Source organism: Cetorhinus maximus, chromosome 1 (assembly GCF_964194155.1).
Source record: "Cetorhinus maximus chromosome 1, sCetMax3.hap1.1, whole genome shotgun sequence".
Taxonomy (NCBI): Eukaryota; Metazoa; Chordata; class Chondrichthyes; order Lamniformes; family Cetorhinidae; genus Cetorhinus; species Cetorhinus maximus.
In genome coordinates this window covers 168438428-168457655 of record NC_135879.1, presented here as the reverse complement: position 1 = coordinate 168457655, position 19228 = coordinate 168438428, and the positions used below count along the sequence as shown (strand labels likewise).

At 47.4% G+C, this 19228-nt stretch overlaps 1 protein-coding gene across 2 annotated transcripts in view; it reads left to right on the top strand.

Moving 5' to 3' along the window:
• LOC144685179 (interleukin-6 receptor subunit beta-like) overlaps positions 1 to 19228 on the top strand; it is a 154408-nt gene that overhangs the window by 95671 nt on the left and 39509 nt on the right. For both annotated transcript variants that reach the window (XM_078549626.1, XM_078549625.1), the window contains 3 exons: positions 3482 to 3583; positions 8709 to 8852; positions 15288 to 15425. In XM_078549626.1, the coding sequence (XP_078405752.1) occupies positions 3482 to 3583; positions 8709 to 8852; positions 15288 to 15425 (384 nt within the window). The remainder of the gene's footprint in view (positions 1 to 3481; positions 3584 to 8708; positions 8853 to 15287; positions 15426 to 19228) is intronic.

Genomic DNA, 19228 nt, shown 5'->3' with positions numbered 1-19228 from the left:
GGAGGGTGCCACTGCTACACGGCAGGACCCCGAAAGCAGGCCGGGGCCCTCCAGAGGATGCTCGCCAAGGTCCTCACAGACAGGGCATAGCAGTCAGCAGGATGTTGGGGGAGCACCAAGACGTAGCAGCAGGGTTAGGAAGGTTAAGAAGATGTAGTTGCACAGCCTGGGCATGGGTGTTAATCACTTGTACATAATGTTCACTATTGTAAATAAACTCCCAAGAATTTCTCCTTGCCTATGGCTCCTTGTTCTGAAGAGCAGTGTTCATGTCACTCAGATGTAAAAGCTTGGTGCCTGCACAAGATAAATGGGGTGTCTCAGTCCAGGGCCTCTTCCCTGTGCAGTGTGTAACCTTCAGACCAAACTGATGGGTTGGCTTCACATTCATTGGACACATTACTGATGTCTGCACCTCGATGGTGCTGGTCATTGCTGCCAGAGTGTTGTGAGCAGGCATCAGAGTTCTGTCATTCTCTCTGTGCGCTCTCAGCACCTTTGAGGTGGGGCTGCCCCCCATCTCTTCAGCATCTGTGACCAGTGACGCTGTGTTTCTGAAGGTGACAGGTGCTGAAGTCGGACAAAGAATCAGGTGCATTTAAAGTTTCATGGCTGCATCTCCATGATATGGCCCTGATCACAGAGTGCAAGTGAGTTGCCCTCAGCCAGACAGGATTCAGACATTCACAGGGCAATGTGAAGATCTATGGAGTGTCCTCACTTCATGTTATCATCATCCTCCTGCAATCTAACGACTATTAGGGCCTCTGCTGTGTCTCCATGACAGGAGCCTGAGCACTGAGGGTATGTGCGCTGCCATCAGCCAATCAGGAGCCAAACATTCACAGACGCAAGTTGAAGATGTCAGGACTGTCCTCACTGCAACTCGTCCTCACCCTCCATGAATCTTGCGGTTATGAGAGCCTCCCCAGCGCGCTTGCCTTATCAGGCCAGTGCGATGGCCTCATCGACGGCACCCTCACCTTGGAGGACCTCATCACCATCATCCCCTTCAATGTCTTCTTCATCGGAGGAGACATGCAGCTCTTCCATCTCCTCCTCAGCCAGGTCCTCCCCATCGTTGCAGCGCCAGGTTGTGGAGTGTGGAGCAAGCGATGATGATGCGCGACACCCTCTGGGGGCTGTATTGCAGTGCTCCACCGGACCTGTCAAGGCACTGGAACCTTATTCCAAGATGCCTGTCATTTGCTCCACCAAAGCCCATGTCGCAGCATAAGCCTTGTTATGCTGTCGCTCTGCTGCAGTATGAGGCCGGCACACAGGTGTCATCAGCTACGGCCTCTGTGCGTAGCCCTTGTCTCCGAGGAGTCAACCCCGCAGTCTCTGTGGACCCTGGAGGATGTCAGGAATCTGAGACCTGTTAAGGATGAAGGAGTTGTGGATGCTCCCTGGGAATCGTGCGCAGACCTGTAGGATGCATTTGTGGTGGTCGCACACCAGCTGAACATTCAGCGAGTGGTTACCCTTGTGGTTGATGTAGATGACTGCTTGTTGCCATGGAGATCTAAGCGCCATGTGAGTACAGTCGATGACACCCTACACCTGTGGAAAACCAGAGATCTGCGCAAATCCCAGCACTCTTGCTTCCCGGCTTTGCTGACCCCTGGTGAAATGAACAAGGTTCTGTGCCTTCATGAAGATGAAGTTCATGACCTCCTGGATACAGCTGTGCATGGAAGCTTGTGAGATCCCACACAGGTCACCCATGGAGCCCTAGGAAGGAGCCACTAGCGTAAAAGTTGAGCGCCATGGCCACTTTCACGGCCACTGGCAGTGCATGCTGTCCATGTCCCTGTGGCGCCAAATCCCACAGCAGATGGCATATGTGAGCAACCAGTTCCCTAGACATGAGCAGTCTTTGGCGGCACTGGTTCTCAGTCACCTGCAGGAATGACAAGCACTGTCTATAGACCTTGGGTCTCGCGCGGCGCCTATGGCCAACAGCCCTCTGTGGATCTTTAGCTGCGTGTGCAGCAGGTCCTGCTGCCCCTTCATCTTGAGGGAGGTGCTCCTCCCTTTGCCGAGCCAGGCGTCTCCGTCACTCTCTTCTTCTTCTCTGCTCCCTGTAAACCATGAGGCATAACCACTAAATCACCAAGTTCCATGATCTTGACGTTCTCCTCCTGCAGGATCAAAGAGAGATGTGTGGGTTAGCATGTGTGTCAAAAGAACCTCTCTTGGTTAAGTCTGAAGGCCCCTTCACACATGCAGGAGAGTGTTGGACAGTGTGTAGTTTACTCATTGGTTCTCTGAAACTCCACCCACCTCCGCCTCACTCCACTTGACCGATTGGCGGCAGCTTTGCCCATTGGACTGCATGTTGTGCTCTCAGCTCAGGCACAGGCATTCTCCTAACCCACACTGAAAGGCTGCACTGTTAGCTTGAACCATAGGGGAGACTGGTCCGAACCTGAATAATGACATTGCAAGTGGCTGTGAGCACCTCCACCAGTGACTGCACCATGGCCACTTTTGTAAGGGGATTGTACAACTTGTCCAGTTGGCCAACTGCTCTTCTGCCCCCTAAAACGCACATTAATTTGCAGCCTGCGCCCAAGGGGTGAAAAGTTCTGGAGCATTTGGTGACACTTTCCTACTTTTTAGTTGCTTGAGTGGACAGAAAAACTTCAGAGACCCAACTCCAATCATGTCAATGGAGCTGCTGCTGAACGGTCTCAGCTGTGGAAGAATACTCAATTTTGACAACCTTTTCCAAGTGTGTGGCCGCTTCCCTCATTCCTCCCCCCCACAACCTCCCCCCTCACCCTGACATGTACTGGTGTGCTTCCTCCAGTCTGTGCTGCCTTACCGCCCCACAACCCTGGCCTGACCCACACTGGAGTCCTTGCCCTGGCACCGCACTGAAAGCCAGCTGGGAAAAAGCGCCTTGCCTGACCCCTCCCCTCCCAAATGCACAACGCCTCTTCCTTGATGTCCTACGGGCGATGCTTGCGAGTGCTGTGCAAGGTTGTGTGCACTCACCTCTGAGTTCCCCTCAAAGCTCAGGTCGCCAGGTGCATACCTTTTAAAGGCAGTCTTGACAAGGGGGCATGATTCCAGCGAGCAGGGTTTATAATGAGATGTTAAAGTATTGAAATTAGGTTTCTGATGTGTGGCGGAGGGAAACATAGCCAATCTGGTCCTTCTTTGCACCAATGGCAAAATTAAACAAAAGAGTTCTAATCTTTCCAAGCTTAAAGTGTGACTATTAACAACACCTGGGAACCAAAAGACAACAAGAAGACATAGCAATGGTCTATCACTAAAGAACAGCAACTATCAAGAATTGACTGTTCAAGATCAGTTGAATGCTTTAAGCATCGCAATGCATTTACTAATGAAAAGAATATGGCTAATTATAGTTTGAACTAGATGTTTATATTTTGGTCATTCATATTGAAAATAAACTCTTTAAGAATCTTTCTGAACTGCTGCATAATTTTTCTCATATCTTTCACAGGAGATTTAGAACGATTCAAGCGCTACAACATCTCTGTTTATGCTGTGTACAATGATGGTCCAGGAAATCCATTTTCAGTACCGGCATACCTACAGCAAGATAGTGAGTAAATAGTCCAGGATTTAACAGCTAACTAGGGACTTTACAGAGACCTTGATTTGAGGCAGTTTCTAAAGATTGTGTGACATCAGATAACAGGGTATATCCTAGGTTGTATTGTCAACTTGGAAATACAGCTTGCCAAATTGGCACAGTTCAAATTTTGTATTTCCTGATTTAAAAACAAGCTCTGCCCTAGAAAATACAATGCCTTTACATTTCTGCACAGATAAAATCATTTCCCTTTTTCTGTTTTGTAATAACATTTTATGCAATGTGAATGACTTTTTGATTAAACCAAGAAGCACATGTTGCATTTATAATGTTGGAAAGTGACTTTTCTCATTGATTTGTCTCATTATCACAATTATCCTGATTTATAGCTATTTATGTGTAGATAACAGTATTCATCATTTTTATTAAACTATAAGCATTGCAATTACCAATGATTTCTACCATGACATTCCTGGTACCCCTGGTTAAACAGCTACAACACTGGCATCTATCCGATAATGTGGAAAATTACCCACGAATGTCCTGTTCACAAAGTCAGGACAAATCCAATATGGCCAACGATTGCCCCAACAGTCTATTCTCGATCATCAGCAAAGTGGTGAAAAGTGTCGTTGACAGTGTTATCAAACAGCATTTGCACAATCTGTAACCTCATGACCTAGCATATCCCCCACTCTACCATTACCATCAAGCCAGGCAATCAACCCTGGTTCAATGAACAGTGCAGGAGGGTATGCCAGGAGCAGCACCAGGCATACCTAAAATAAAAATGAGGTGTCAACCTGGTGAAGCTATAACACTTGCGTGCCAAACAGCATAAGCAGAAAATGATAGACAGAGCTAAGCAATCCCACAACCAATGGATCAGATCTAAGCTCTGCAGTCCTGTCACACCCAGTTGTGAACGGTGGTGGACAATTAAACAACTTACTGGAGGAGGAGGCTCCAATAGCAAAATTAAACACAAATATCCCCATCCTCAATGATGGAGGAGCGCAGCACATCAGTGCAAAAGATAAGGCTGAAGCATTTGCTACAGTCTTTAGTCAGAAGTGCCGAGTGGATGATCCATCTTGGTCTCCTGCAGAAGTCCCCAGCATCACAGGTGCCAGTCTTCAGTCAATTCCATTCACTCCACGTGATATCAAGAAACGGCTGAAAGCACTGGATACTGCAAAGGCTATGGGCCCTGACAATATTCCGGCAATAGTACTGAAGACTTGTGCTCCAGAACTTGCCGTGCCCCTAGCCAAGCTGTTCCAGTACAGCTACAACACTGGCATCTACCCGGCTATGTGGAAAAGTGCCCAGCTACGTCCTGTACACAAAAAACAGGACAAATCCAACCTGGCCAATTACCACCCCATCAGTCTACTCTCCATCATCAGTAAAGTAATGGAAGGGGTCATCATCAGTGCTATCAATTGGCACTTGCTTAGCAATAATCTGCTCACTGACACCCAGTTTGGGTTCCGCCAGTATCATTCAGCTCCTGATCTCATTACAGCCCTGGTTCAAACATGGACAAAAGAGCTGAACTCCCGAGATGAGGTGAGAGTGACTGCCCTTGATATCAAGGCCACATTTGACTGAGTGTGGCATCAAGGAGCCCCAGCAAAACTGGAGTCAATGGGAATCAGGGGGAAAACTTTCCACTGATTGGGGTCATATCTAGCTCAAAGGAAGATGGTTTTGGTTATTGGAGGTCAGTCATCTCAGCTTCAGGATATCACTGCAGGAGTTCCTCAGGGTAGTGTCCTCAGCCCAACCATCAGCTGCTTCATCAATGACCTTCCTTCCAACATAAAGTCAGAAGTGGGAATGTTCGCTGATGATTGCACAAGGTTCAACACCATTCGCAACTCCTCAGATACTGAAGCAGCCCATGTCCAAATGCAGCAAGACCTGGACAACATCCAAGCTTGGGCTGAAAACGGCAAGTAACATTCATGCCACACAAATGACAGGCAATGACCATCTCCAACAAAAGAGAATCCAACCATCACCTCTTGATGTTCAATGGCATTACCATCACTGAATTCCCCCACTATCAACATCCTGGGGTTACCATTGACCAGAAACTGAACTGGACTAGCCATATAAATACTTTGGCTACAAGAGCAGGTCAGAGGCTTGGAATTGTGTGATGTGTAACTCACCTCTTGTCTCCCCAAAGCCTGTCAACCATCTACAAGGCACAAGCCAGGAGTGTGATGGAATACTCCTCACTTGCCTGGATGAGTGCAGCTCCCACAACACTCAAGAAGCTGGACACTGTCCAGGACAAAGTAGCCCGCTTGATTGGCACCACATCCACAAACATTCACTCCCTCCACCACCGACGCATAATAGCAGCAGTGTGTACCATCTACAAGATGCATTGCAAGAACTCAACAAGCCTCCTTAGACAGCACTTTTAAATCCCACGACCACTACCATCTAGAAGGACAAGAGCAGCAGATAGATGGGAACACCACCACCTGGAAGTTTCCCTCCAGGTGACTCACCATCCTGACTTGGAAATTTATCACTGTTCCTTCACTGTCGCTGGGTCAAAATCCTGGAACTCCCTCCCTAACAGCACTGTGGATGTACCTACACCACATGGACCGCAGCGGTTCAAGAAGGCAGCTCACCGCTACCTTCTCAAGGGTAATTAGGGATGGGCAATAAGTGTTGGCCCAGCCAGCGAAGCCCACATCCCATGAATGAATAAAAAAAATACACAGTAATAATTTAATCACAGACACTCAGTTGGGTTCTCCCGAGAACCCTTCAACTCCTGACCTCATTACAACCTTGGTTCAAATATGGGCATAAGAGCTGAATTCAAGAGGTGAGGCGAGAGTGACTGCCCTTAATATCAAGGCAGAATGTTATCGAGTGTGGCATCAAACAGCCTTGTTACGGACAGGGATGAGAGAGAACTGAATCTCTTGTTCCCTTCCCTTGCTGTCTGTAATCAGTGGCCATATAAATACTGTGGCTATAAGAGCAGGTCAGAAGCTGGGAATTCTGCAATGAGTAACTTACCTTCTGACTCTCCAAAGCTTGTCCACAATCTACAAGGCACAAGTCAGGAGTGTGATGGAATACTCTCCAGTTGCCTGGATGAGTGCAGCTCCAATAACACTCAGGAAGCTTGACACCATCCAGGACAAAGCAGACTGCATGATTAGCACCACAGTAAACATTCACTCCCTCCACCACTGACACACAGTAGCAGCAGTGTGTACCGTCTACAAGATGCACTGCAGGAACTCACCAAGCCATCTTAGACAGCACCTTCCAAATCTGTGATCTCTACCACCTAGAAGGACAAAGGCAGTAAATGCATGAGAACACCACCACCTGCAAGTTCCCCTCTAAGTCACTCACCATCCTGACTTGGAAATATATCACCATTTCTTCACAGTTGCTGGGGCAAAATCCTGGAACCCCCTTCCCAACAGCACTGTGGGTGTACCTACATCACCTGGACTGCAGCGGTTCAAGAAGGCAGCTCATCACCACCTTCTCAAGGGCTACTAGGGATGGGCAATAAATGCTGGCCTAGCCAGCAACGCCCTCATCCCATGAACAAATATTTTTTTAAAAGTTACAGATCTAGAAACAGTGGGGGTGATCCCAAGCTAACCTGTCCGGGTGTGGACTTTTAGATAATGACTTAGCCGGTTGTAAGGTGTTATTCCCAGAGAGTCCAGAGTATTTCATGGAGACTGGAGAAACTGAGGGAAATAAGCCAAATTCTGCACAGGTACGGAGGGCTCAGGATGTTTCAGAGATCCCACAGGAAGTGATAGACACATAATGACATAGACATGTTGATCACCCTTTAAGCCTTCAGTCTGTGCTACCTTGCCCCCACCCTCCTGGCATGTGATTGTGTACTTCCTTCACTCTATGCTGCCTTGTCCCCCACTCCCCACCCCAGGCTGACCAGCACTGGGGCCATAAGCTGAACTGGACTAGCCATATAAATACTGTGGCTATGAGAACAGGTCAGAGAATCCTGCAGTGAGTAACTCACCTCCTGACTCCCCAAAGCCTGTCTGCCATTTACAAGGCACAAGTCAGGATTGTGATGGGATACTCTCTACTTACCTGGATGAATGCAGCTCCCACAGCACTCACGAAGCTTGATACCATCCGGGACAAAGAACTTGCTTGATCGGCACCCCATTCATCACCTTAAACATTTGCTCCCTTCAGCACCGATGTACAGTGGCAGCAGTGTGTACCATCTACAAGATGCTCTGCAGCAACTTACCAAGGGTCCTTTGACAGCACCTTCCAAACTTGTGATTGACCTCCACCACCTAGAAGGACAGGAGAGGCGGACACAAGGGACGCCAATGCCTGCAAGTTCCCCTCCAAGTCACACACCATCCTGACTTGGAAATATATCGCTGTTCCTTCACTGTCGCTGGGTAAAAATCCTGGAACTCCCTTCCTAACTGCACTGTGGGTGTATCTACATCACAGGGACTGCAACGGTTCAAAAATGTGACTTACTACCACCTTCTCAAGGGCAACTAGGGTGATTAGCAAATGTTGGCCTTGCCAGAGATGCTTACATCCTATGAAAGAATAAAAAAAATGCTCATCCTACTAGGATCAACTTCTAACTTATAGAATTTTTAAAAATTCATTCATGGGATGTGGACATTGCTAGCCAGGTCAGCATTTATTCCCATCCCTAATTGCCCTCGTCGGTTATAAGGAATGCATTCCTTGTAACTGACAAGGAAATAAAACCAGCTTGGAGAAATAATACAGCTGACTTATTGGGCCTGATTTTAGCCATTAAAATGTACCTACTGGAAGAGAGTTAAAATTGGGCCCATCTTGTCCTGGTGGTAATGGAGATTAGTGCCATATTCATTCACTCTGCTTTCAGCCAGTATACCGTTGAGAAAATAAATAGAGTAGATGTGTTGCTAAGAGGCTGGTGAAAACCACAAGCCTGTACAGTACTGTAATATAAAGGTATCCTATTGTCTGTCATTAATACCTGGTTAAGTTGGGAATGGAAAATAAATCAATCACTTTGATTATAAATGAATAAATTATTTGTGTTATATGTGTATTAGACTAAGGTTTTCTTTGTCAGTTCCGGCAGAAGGCCCAGATATTGTTGCTCCAATTGTGAAAGGCACGGAAGCCACAATTAAATGGCATGAAATCCCAGTGGAAAAGCAATGTGGGTTTATCACCAATTACACCATCTTCTATAAATCTGCAAAAGGTGAAAATGGTAAGAGTACTCTTTAGAGTCGTCTAATACAAAACAATATTAAGAAACAGCCAGATCCATATTAGTGCTGTGAATGGAAACCCCATTATTGTCATTGTACATATCTCATTCTTTTAGTTGTTTCCTGTGCATGCCTCAATGAACAATTCTACTCCACTGCAGCTCTCTGAGGGTCATTTAGCTCAGTTGGCTAGATGGTCAGAGTGTGATGTAGAATGATGCCAATGGCATGGGTTCGATCCCTGTACCAGCTGTGGTAGTTCATGGAGGCCTACCTCCTTGCCTTGCCCCATGCTTGATGCAGAGTGGTGCCCTTCAAGCTATATAACCAATTGTCTCTCTCTATGGTCCCTCATGGATTTTACCTTACCTGTAGCTCTCTAAGATTTATCCCATCTATATAATTTGCCTATTTTTATTAATTATAAGAGCTCATTTCCTCCCCTTTGATCAAACTTGAAACCTACCAGGTCTCTACTTTATAGTTGCATACTATGTGCAGCAGTTAGTCATCGATTCGTTTAACAATAGACTTCACCTTGTACTGAGTATCAATGTATTTTCACATATTATTACTCAATTAAGTGCTATTAAGTAGGGTAGAATTTACAGCACAAGAGAAAGCCATTCCTCTTATAGTGCCTTTGCCAGTACTGAATCTTCAAATGGAATTGTCTCCTCCAATTCCATGTCTTCTCTATCCTTTTACATGTTTTCTTTTAAAAACATATGTACCCAGTTTTTTTTAAAATGATGTTGGAGGGCAGGCAGGAAAGGTTTGACCAAAGGGTTAAAATTTGGAGAGTGTAGCTCTGGGCTGCAATCCACCATGTTCCAAATTATGGTGATTCCCCAGAGCTACAAACAACCTGCCACTGAGAGGTGAGAGCCTGGTGAGTCATAAATCAGAGTTCTATGATGCAATTAACATCCCAAAGTGATATTAACTATTGCTATGCAGGATTCACGGGGGTCAGCGGAGTCACTAGGAGCACCCTGACGTGGCAGAAGAGGGCCACAATGTCCAAAAAAGCTATGTTATTCTCATGTGCTATTTCACTTCATTTTGCGACAAAGGAGTGGCGACTATACCACTGGGAGTGTACAAGTAGACACCCCCAAACAGTCAGAGTGAGATTGCTAAAGATAGTGGGGGTGCTGACACCAGAAGGGTATGCTATAATCTTCCAATCCTCCTTAGATATGGGGAAGGTGCCAGAGGATTGGATTCAAGAAAGAATACAAGGACAGTCCAAGCAACTACAGGCCGGTTAGTTCAACATCAATAGTGGCTGAGGTTTTAGAAACAATAATCAGAGAAAATTCAGCAGGGTCTTGGAGAGGTTTGAGTGAATTAAGGAGAACCAGCACAGATTTGTAAAAGGCTGATCATGTGTGACTAATCTATTTGATTTTTTTTGCTGAAGTAACAGAGAAGATTAATGAAGGGAAATGCAATGGATGTTCTTTATATGAATTGTAAGAAGGCATTTGACAATGTGCCACATAAAATGGTTAATAGAATTGAAACTCATGGGCCAGAATTTTTACCTTGACAAGTGGGCGTGTGCCTGACCTGAACGGGCGTAAAATGATGTGTGGGTATCATGTTTGATGTAATCTACATGGATTTTCACAAGACTTTTGACAAGGTTCCACATAGCAGACTGTTCAGAAATGTAATAGCCAATGAGGTACAATGGAAAGGTGCAAGTTGGATCCAAAATTGGCTCAGTGTCAGGAATCACAGAATCATAAAATCACACAGTGCAGAAGAGGCCCTTTGGCCCATCAAGTCTGCACTGACACGTGAGAAACACCTGACCTACCTACCTAATCCCATTTACCAGCACTTGGCCCATAGCTTTGAATGTTATGACACGTCAAGTGCTCATCCAGGTACTTTTTAAAGGATGTGAGGCAACCCGCCTCCACCACCCTCCCAGGCAGCGCATTCCAGACCGTCACCACCCTCTGGGTAAAAAAGTTTTTCCTCACATCCGCCCCTAAACCTCCTGCCCCTCACCTTGAATTTATGTCCCCTCGTGACTGACCCTTCAACTAAGGGGAACAGCTGTTCCCTATCCACCCTGTCCATGCCCCTCATAATCTTGTATACCTCTATCAGGCCGCCCCTCAGTCTTCTCTGCTCCAATGAAAACAACCCAAGTCTATCCAACCTCTCTTCATAACTTAAATGTTTCATCCCAGGCAACATCCTGGTGAATCTCCTCTGCACCCCCTCCAGTGCAATCACATCCTTCCTATAATGTGGCGACCAGAACTGCACACAGTACTCCAGCTGTGGCCTCACCAAGGTTCTATACAATTCCAACATGACCTCCCTACTTTTGTAATCTATGCCTCGACTGATAAAGTCAAGTGTCCCATATGTCTTTTTCACCACCCCACTAACACGCCCCTCTGCCTTCAGAGATCTATGGACACACACGCCAAGGTTTCTCAGAACTTCCTAGTGTCATGCCATTCATTGAATACTTCATTGTCAAATTACTTCTTCCAAAGTGTATCACCTCACACTTTTCAGGGTTAAATTCCATCTGCCACTTATCTGCCCATTTGACCATCCTGCCTATATCTTCCTGTAGCCCAAGACACTCAACCTCACTTTTAACCACCCGGCCTATCTAGGGGTTTTTGCGACTGGAAGACTGTTTCCAATGGGTTTGAACAGGGGTCAGCACTATGTCCCTTGCTTTGTCCGGTATACATATATCAGGTGATTTAGACTTAAACATATAGGGCATGATTAGAAGTTTTCAGATGGTACAAAAATTGGCCATGTGGTTGATAGTGAGGAAGAAAGCTGTAGGCTGCAGAAGATGTCAGGTGTACAAAAAATGGCAGATAGAATTCAAACCAAAGAAGTGTGAGGTAATGCATTTGGGAAGGACAAACAAGGCAAAGGAATACATAATAAAAGGTAGGATACTAAGAGGTGTAGAGGAATCGATGGACTTTAGAATGCATGTCCCCAGATTGCAGAAGGTAATGGGACAGGTAGATTAGGTGATTAGTAAGGTTTTTTTTCATTCGTTCACGGGACTTGGGCATCGCTGGCTGGACCAGCATTTATTGCGCATCCCTGTTTGCCCTTGAGAAGGTGGTGATGAACTGTCTTTTTGAACTGCTGCAGTCCATGTGGTGTGGGTACACCCACGGTGCTGTTAGGAAGGGAGTTCCAGGATTTTGACCCAGCAACAGTGAAGGAATGGCGATATATTTCCAAGTCAGGACGATGAGTGGCTTGGAGGGGAACTTCCAGGTGGTGGTATTCACATCTATCTGCTGCCCTTGTCCTTCTAGATGGTAGTGGTCGTGTGTTTGGAAAGTGCTGTCTAAGGAGCCTTGGCGAATTCCTGCAGTGCAGCTTGTAGATGGTACAACCTACTGCGACTGTGCGTCGGTGGTGGAGGGAATGAATGTTTGTGGATGTGGTGGCAATCAAGTGGACTTGATTTGTCCTGGGCAGTGTCAAGCTTCTTGAATGTTGTGGGAGCTGCACTCATTCAGGCAAGTGGGGAGTATTCCATTACACTCCTGACTTGTGCCTTGTAGATGGTGGCAGGCTTTGGGGAGTCAGGAGGTGAGATACTCATTGCACGATTCCTAGCCTCTGACCTTCTCTTGTAGCCACAATATTTATATGGCTAGTCCAGTTCTGTTTCTGGTCAATGGTAACCTCTAGCTTGTTGATAGTGGGGGATTCAGTGATGGTGATGCCATTGAACATCAAGGGGTGATGGTTAGATTCTCTCTTGTTGGAGATGGTCATTGCCCGGCACTTGTGTGGCACGAATGTTACTTGCCACTTGTCAGCCCAAGCCTGGATATTGTCCAGGTCTTGCTGCATTTGGACATGGACTGCTTAAGTGTCTGAGGAGTCGCGAATCGTTCTGAACATTGTACATCAGTGAATATCCCCACTTTTAACCTTATGATGGAAGGAAGGTCATTGATGAAGCAGCTGAAGATGGTTGAGCCAAGGACACTACCCTGAGAAACTCCTGCAGTATGTCCTGGAGCTGAGATCACTGACCTCCAACCACCACGACCATCTTTCTTTGTGCTAGGTATGACTCGAACCAGTGGAGAGTTTTCCCCCTAAATCCCGTTGACTGCAGTTTTGTTTGGGCTCATAGATGCCACACTCTGTCAAATGCGGCCTTGATCTCAAGGGCAGTCACTCTCATCTCACCTCGGGATTTAAGCTCATCTGTGCATGTTTGAACCAAGGCTGTAATGATGTCAGGAGCTGAGTGGCCCTGGTGGAACCGAACTGGGTATCAGTGAGCAGGTTATTGCTAAGCAAGTGCTGCTTGATAGCACTGTTGATGACCCCTTCCATTACTTTACTGATGATTGAGAGTGGACTGATGGGGCGGTAATTGGCCGGGTTGGATTTGTCCTGCTTTTTGTGTACACAGGTATTACCTGGGCAATTTTCCACATTGCCAGGTAGATGCCAATGTTGTAGCTGTACTGAACAGCTTGGCTAAGGACGTGGCAAGTTCTGGAGCACAAGTCTTCAGTACTATTGCCGAAATATTGTCAGGGCCCATAGCCTTTGCATTATTTAGTGCCTTCAGCCATTTCTTGATTTCACGTGGAGTGAATAAAATGAGCTGGAGACTGGCAGCTGTGATGCTGGGGACCTATAGAGGAGGCTGAGATGGATCATCCACTCGGCACTTCTGGCTGAAGATTGTACCAAATGCTTCAGCTTCAGGTATATGGAATATATTCTTTTACTAGAAGAGACAGACTATAAGAGTAGGGAAGTTATGCAAGAATGTATAAGGCACTAGTTAAACTGCTCGAGAGTACTGTACAGTTGTGGTCACCCATTATTGGAAAGATGTGATCAGACTGGAAAAGGTGCAGAGGAGATTTGGAAGGATGTTGCCAAGTTTGGAGAATTTTAGCTGTGAGGAAAGATTTGATAGACAGGGATCATTTTCTTAGGAACAGAGGAGGCTGAGAGGAGATTTAATTGATTATATATAAATTATGAGGAGCCTGGATAGAGTGGATAGGAAGGATCTATTTCCCTCAGTAGAGAGGCCAATAACCAGGGGAATAGATTTAAATTGGTTGAAGGATTAGAAGGGAGTTGAGAACTTTTTTCACCCAGTCTGGTGGCATCTGGATCTCTGTTTGAAAGAGTGGTAGAGATAGAAACTCTCATCACATTTAAAAACTACCTGGAAATGCACTTGAAGTGCCATTAACTACAAGGCTATGGATAAAAAGCTGGAAAGTGGAATTAGGCTGGAGGGCACAGACTCAATTGACCAAATGGCCCCCTGTGTTGTAAATTTTTGATTCTATGATTCTATGAATTTGTGAAATGAACAATGTGTTTATCCTTGTGCACAGAGATTTCATCACAAAGTTCTCTTAGACAACGTTTTACAGCCTTTAAGGTGATTTAAGATTTAAGAGGCAGGATTTTGAGTTCAGCGTGCGGGTGCAGTCAGTGGGTCTGGGAGCAGCCGGGAAACAGGCCCCCGCCCACGATCGGCCCCCGGCCTTGATTTCACGCTGGCCAATTAATGGCCAGCCAGCGTGAAAGGCTCAGCACTGCCCAGGTGGGGGCAGGAGGAGGGCGAGAGCTGAAGTCAGTGTGGGCGCGGGGGCGCGCCTACAGAAAGCTCCCCGAAGGCAGAGAGCTGCCTCAGGGAGCTGAAGAATTCAAATCCAATGATAACAGATCTTAAAATCCCCAAAAGAATGCCCACGCATCAGAAACAGTCACCTGAACATATACAAGATGAAAATTCTGTGCAAACATTTTTTTTTTATTAATCTCAAAAACGTCATCCTGCTCTTGGATGAGATTTCCTCAGAAAGGCAAAGGCCACCTGGCCGATTCGTCCACCCGCCAACCGTAACGTTGGGCGGGCAGTGAAAAAGCATGGTTGATTAATATGTTAATGGCCGTAATAGGCCTCTTAATTGATGGCGGGCGTGCGGCCAACTCTTGCGCGCCCCCGCCGACTGAAATATTGCCCCACTGCGCTTGCCCGATGTCATCACGTGTTATTTCGTGCTCGAGCGTGTTGGGCGCACGCCTGCACGCTGAGCGAAAAATTCTGCCCAAGGTGATTGGTAACAGGATTAGAGGGGAGATGAGGAAAACCCTTTTCACCCAGAGGGTGGTGGGTGCCTGGAATTCACCGCCTTGGTCATTGAGGCTGAAACGCTCAACTCATTTAAAAGGTACCTGGATCTGCACTTGAGGTGCTGTAACCTGCAAGGCTACGGACCAGGAGCTGGAAAGTGGGATTAAGAATGAGTGGCTAGTTTCTTTTTCCTCTTTTTTTTGGCTGGCACAGACACGATGGGCTGAATGGCCTCTTTCTGTGCCGTGACTTTTCTATGGTTCTAATCATTTTTCTGTATATTTTGCAGCTGTAACTGTGAATTCAACTGTTCATGAATATACACTGAAGTCTCTGCAGAAAAATACTGAATACACGTTATATATTATGGCATCCACAGAGAAGGGAGGCAGAAACGTGTCGACTTACTTCACAACAGATGAACTTGGTAAGCAAAGCAACTTAAAAAAACGTTCAACATTCAGGCATTCCTTTCTCAGGTTTGTAGCTGCACAAAACACATCCAGTTTTATAGAGGATGGTAAGGAACCACAATGAGCTGCAAACTTAGTCTTGCTCCCATACTTGCTTTCTTAGTTGGACATAATTGACTTAGAAAATCCACAGATGTCAACGCTTGCATTGGGATTGTGCCTGCATCTAACCCTGCCAAGGTGGGTGTTCAGGAAGAGTGTCCTTGAGGAATAGGCACAGCCTTTTTTTTCAAAAAATACACTTTATTCACAAACTATCTGAAAGAACATTACAAAACATTTCAAAATGGCCATCACAAATAGTACAATAATGTTCAAGTTTTCCACATAGATCATGTTGCACCCTGAGGTGCTCCAATACAATCAAGGAATTTTACAGACGTTTCAAAATGGTCATAACAGACAGTCAGACAGTGCAATGGTATTTAAATTATCTACATAGATCATGTTGCACTCTGAGGTGCTTTAATATAATTGTGATACATTGAATGTGTGCAATAAATACTACATGTAAGTCATACAGCCCAAGGGGTCTATACAATTCCCAGCCCCTCGGTGCACTATGGCAGAAAGGCATTAGACAGCGACCTTTCCCCATTGCGCCTTTGCGGCAGCTGCCCCAAGCTTTAGTGCGTCCCTCAGCACGTAGTCCTGGACCTTGGGATGTGCCAGTCTGCAACGCTGTGGTTTTCCCTTACCAGGCCACCTTCCCTCTCCACAAATCGAACACAGCTGCATCTGATGGATCCCTGTGCCAGGAGCCACTTTAAACCCTAGTGAATTCTGGGAGTCTTAGCTGGACTCTTGGGTTTCACCCCCTTGGTTGAAGGGGAGGGTGCATGTTTGTGACAGACGACAGTGCAGGCAGAACAGTTAAGTTCCTGATTTTACCAGCGCTATCAGGAACAGGAGCAGAATAGAGGCCATTTGCATAAAATAGGTACCTGTGCCAGGATCCAACCATCTCCCTAAATTGAAGGCCTGTGTGTAATTAAAGCCTACAAAGCAGATCAATGTATTTATAGCATCTTTAGAACATATTATGTTTTGTTCCATTCTGCAGAAGCGCATGTGATATGCTAAAGAATAATATACATATGGGCCTGAATTTCGCACCTGTTGGGTGCGTGAGGTCAGTGGGGCCGGAAGAGGCCGCGATTTCCGCTTCCGGCCGTGAACGTTGTAACAACGCGATTTCAGGCTGGCCAGTTAAGGGCCCGCCAGCATGAAACATGCCCCCACACTGGGGAAGGGTTGCCGGCAGGTGCGGGAGTTTGGAGGGCACCAGGTCCAATGGGGACCCGGTGTGGGGTTTTAAATCGGCTGAGGCAGCACCCTGAAGGCTGCCAGGAGTTCCAGAGGAGGCACAGGGAGCTGTCCAAATCTAAGCTATGGCATCAGCACCCGCTTGACATGCCAGGCGGGAGGGCAATGCAAGTGGGCACTCTGCCTCCCGCTTCTCGGACGAGTGGTTTCGCACTCTCGTGGAGGCAGTGAGTACCAGGCAGGACATACTGATGCCGCGGGATGGAAAGAGGAGACAACCTTACAAAAGGAAGAAGGCCTGGGCGATGATGGCAGCCCAGGTCAGTGGGCACGACGTGGTGTGCCCCACCTAGATTCTGTGCTGATAGAGCTTTAATGACCAACTGTGCTCGGCAAGGGTGAGTACTGATTTAGCATGGTGGAGAAGACATAACTGTGTGGAGAAGTCTTGAAGGATGGCCGTCCTTTGTGGCGCTCAGGGGTGTAAGATTCAGAGTAACAGAAGGCACATATACCTGTGCCTGCTCAGGCTGGGAGATTAGACCAAGTGTACAAATATCACAGGTACCGCTTCCCAGGGGATAGGAGACCGGTGTGGAGGTGTGTGGCAAACCTGGTCTAGTGTTACAGTTAGAGGGTGGAACAATGAATGGGCCTTTGTCTGTACAGGAGAAGAGAAGCTATAATGCTGCTGAGCACACAAGAACGGTGGGGGGGGATGGGTGGTGGGGTGGCCAACCTGCTCATCCTGAGCAAATGTGAGATGGACGCCCCAGAGCCTGAGAACCCTCTCTCGCTACCAGGCACCAGCTCAGATACAAGCACGTTGTGCTTTAGTTCGTTGGCTCAGCTGGTTGTGCACTGTGGGGATGGCATGGCGCACTCGTGTGAGGAGCTGGCAGAAGCAAAGAGTGTCCAGGGCACCAGCTGTCAGAGGACTGCTGGAGACCAGGATGAGGCTGAGTCCGAGGCAGATGAGCCTCTGGAGTTGTCCATCAGGTGGCAGATGTTGGATGTCCAGCGGGATGCGCGGGAGGATCTGGTGGACGTCCATGAGGGTCTGCGTGCCATGGTCTCTGTCATGGAGGAGTCCTTGATGAGCTTGAGCACTGTGTTGAGCTGAAGCTCTGAACAGCTCCTCCATTGAGAGAATGGCAACTCTCATGGAGAAGCAGCTGCAGAAACAGAATCAGGGGTTCCTGGGGTCGCGCTTAGACATGCAAGCCCGTACATGGGCTGTGACCTCAGGAAGTCACTGCCAGTGTGAGAGATGGATGAGGTAGTTAGTCTCTCTGGTGAGAAGGGAGGTCCAGACATACCTTACGCTGGGGGAAGATCTACCTGTCATCTCTGTAGCTCCTCTCACAGTGTTCTGGATGAGGGCAGCAGCTTCTCTGCAAAAATAAAGAAATGACAAAGCAATAAAGTGATAATATTTAAGGAAAGAATAATGAATGAAGCTGACCGTTACAGTGTGAGAAGGTGAGAGTGTGTGTCTCTGTCTCACTCCCAGCCTCAGGGTGCTCATTTACTCACCCACTGTGTGTGTGGGTGTGAATATCTGTTGGTGTGTGGGGACGAGGGTGAGTGAGAGTCCTGAGGCTGGGAGTGAGCCAGAGACTCACCCTCACACACACACACTCTCTCTCTCTCTATCTCTCACACACACACTCACTCTCTCATACACATGCACACCCATTCTCTCATGCACACTCTCTCACGCAATCACTGTCTCTCTCACACACACACACCCCCTCACACACACACGCCTCCTCAAACACACACCCTCACACACCCCCTCACACACACACCCTCACACACACACACAGACACACACCCCTCACACACACACACACAGAGCCCCTCTCTCTCACATACACACAGAGCCCCTCTCTCTCACACACACACACACAGCCCCTCTCTCACACACACACACCCCCTCTCTCACACACACACACACAGCCTCTCTCTCACACACACACACCCCCCTCACACACACACACACACACACACACACACACACACAGCCCCTCTCTCACACACACACACACACCCTCTCTCACACACTGACCCCTCTCTCACACACACACACACAGCCACTCTCTCTCACACACACCCCCCTCACACACACACCCCACCCTCACTCACTCTCTCACACACACCACCCCCCCCTCACTCCCTCTCTCTCTCACACACACACACCCCTTCACTCCCTCTCACACACACACACACACACATAGCCCCTCTCACACACACACTCTGCCCCTCTCTCTCACACACACACACACACACACACACACACTGCCCCTCTCTCTCACACACACACACACAGACACACACACACACAGCCTCTCTCACACACACAGCCTCTCTCACACACACAGCCTCTCTCACACACACACAGCCCCTCTCTCTCTCTCACACACACACACACACACACACACACACACAGCCCCTCTCACACACACACAGCCCCCTCTCTCTCACACAC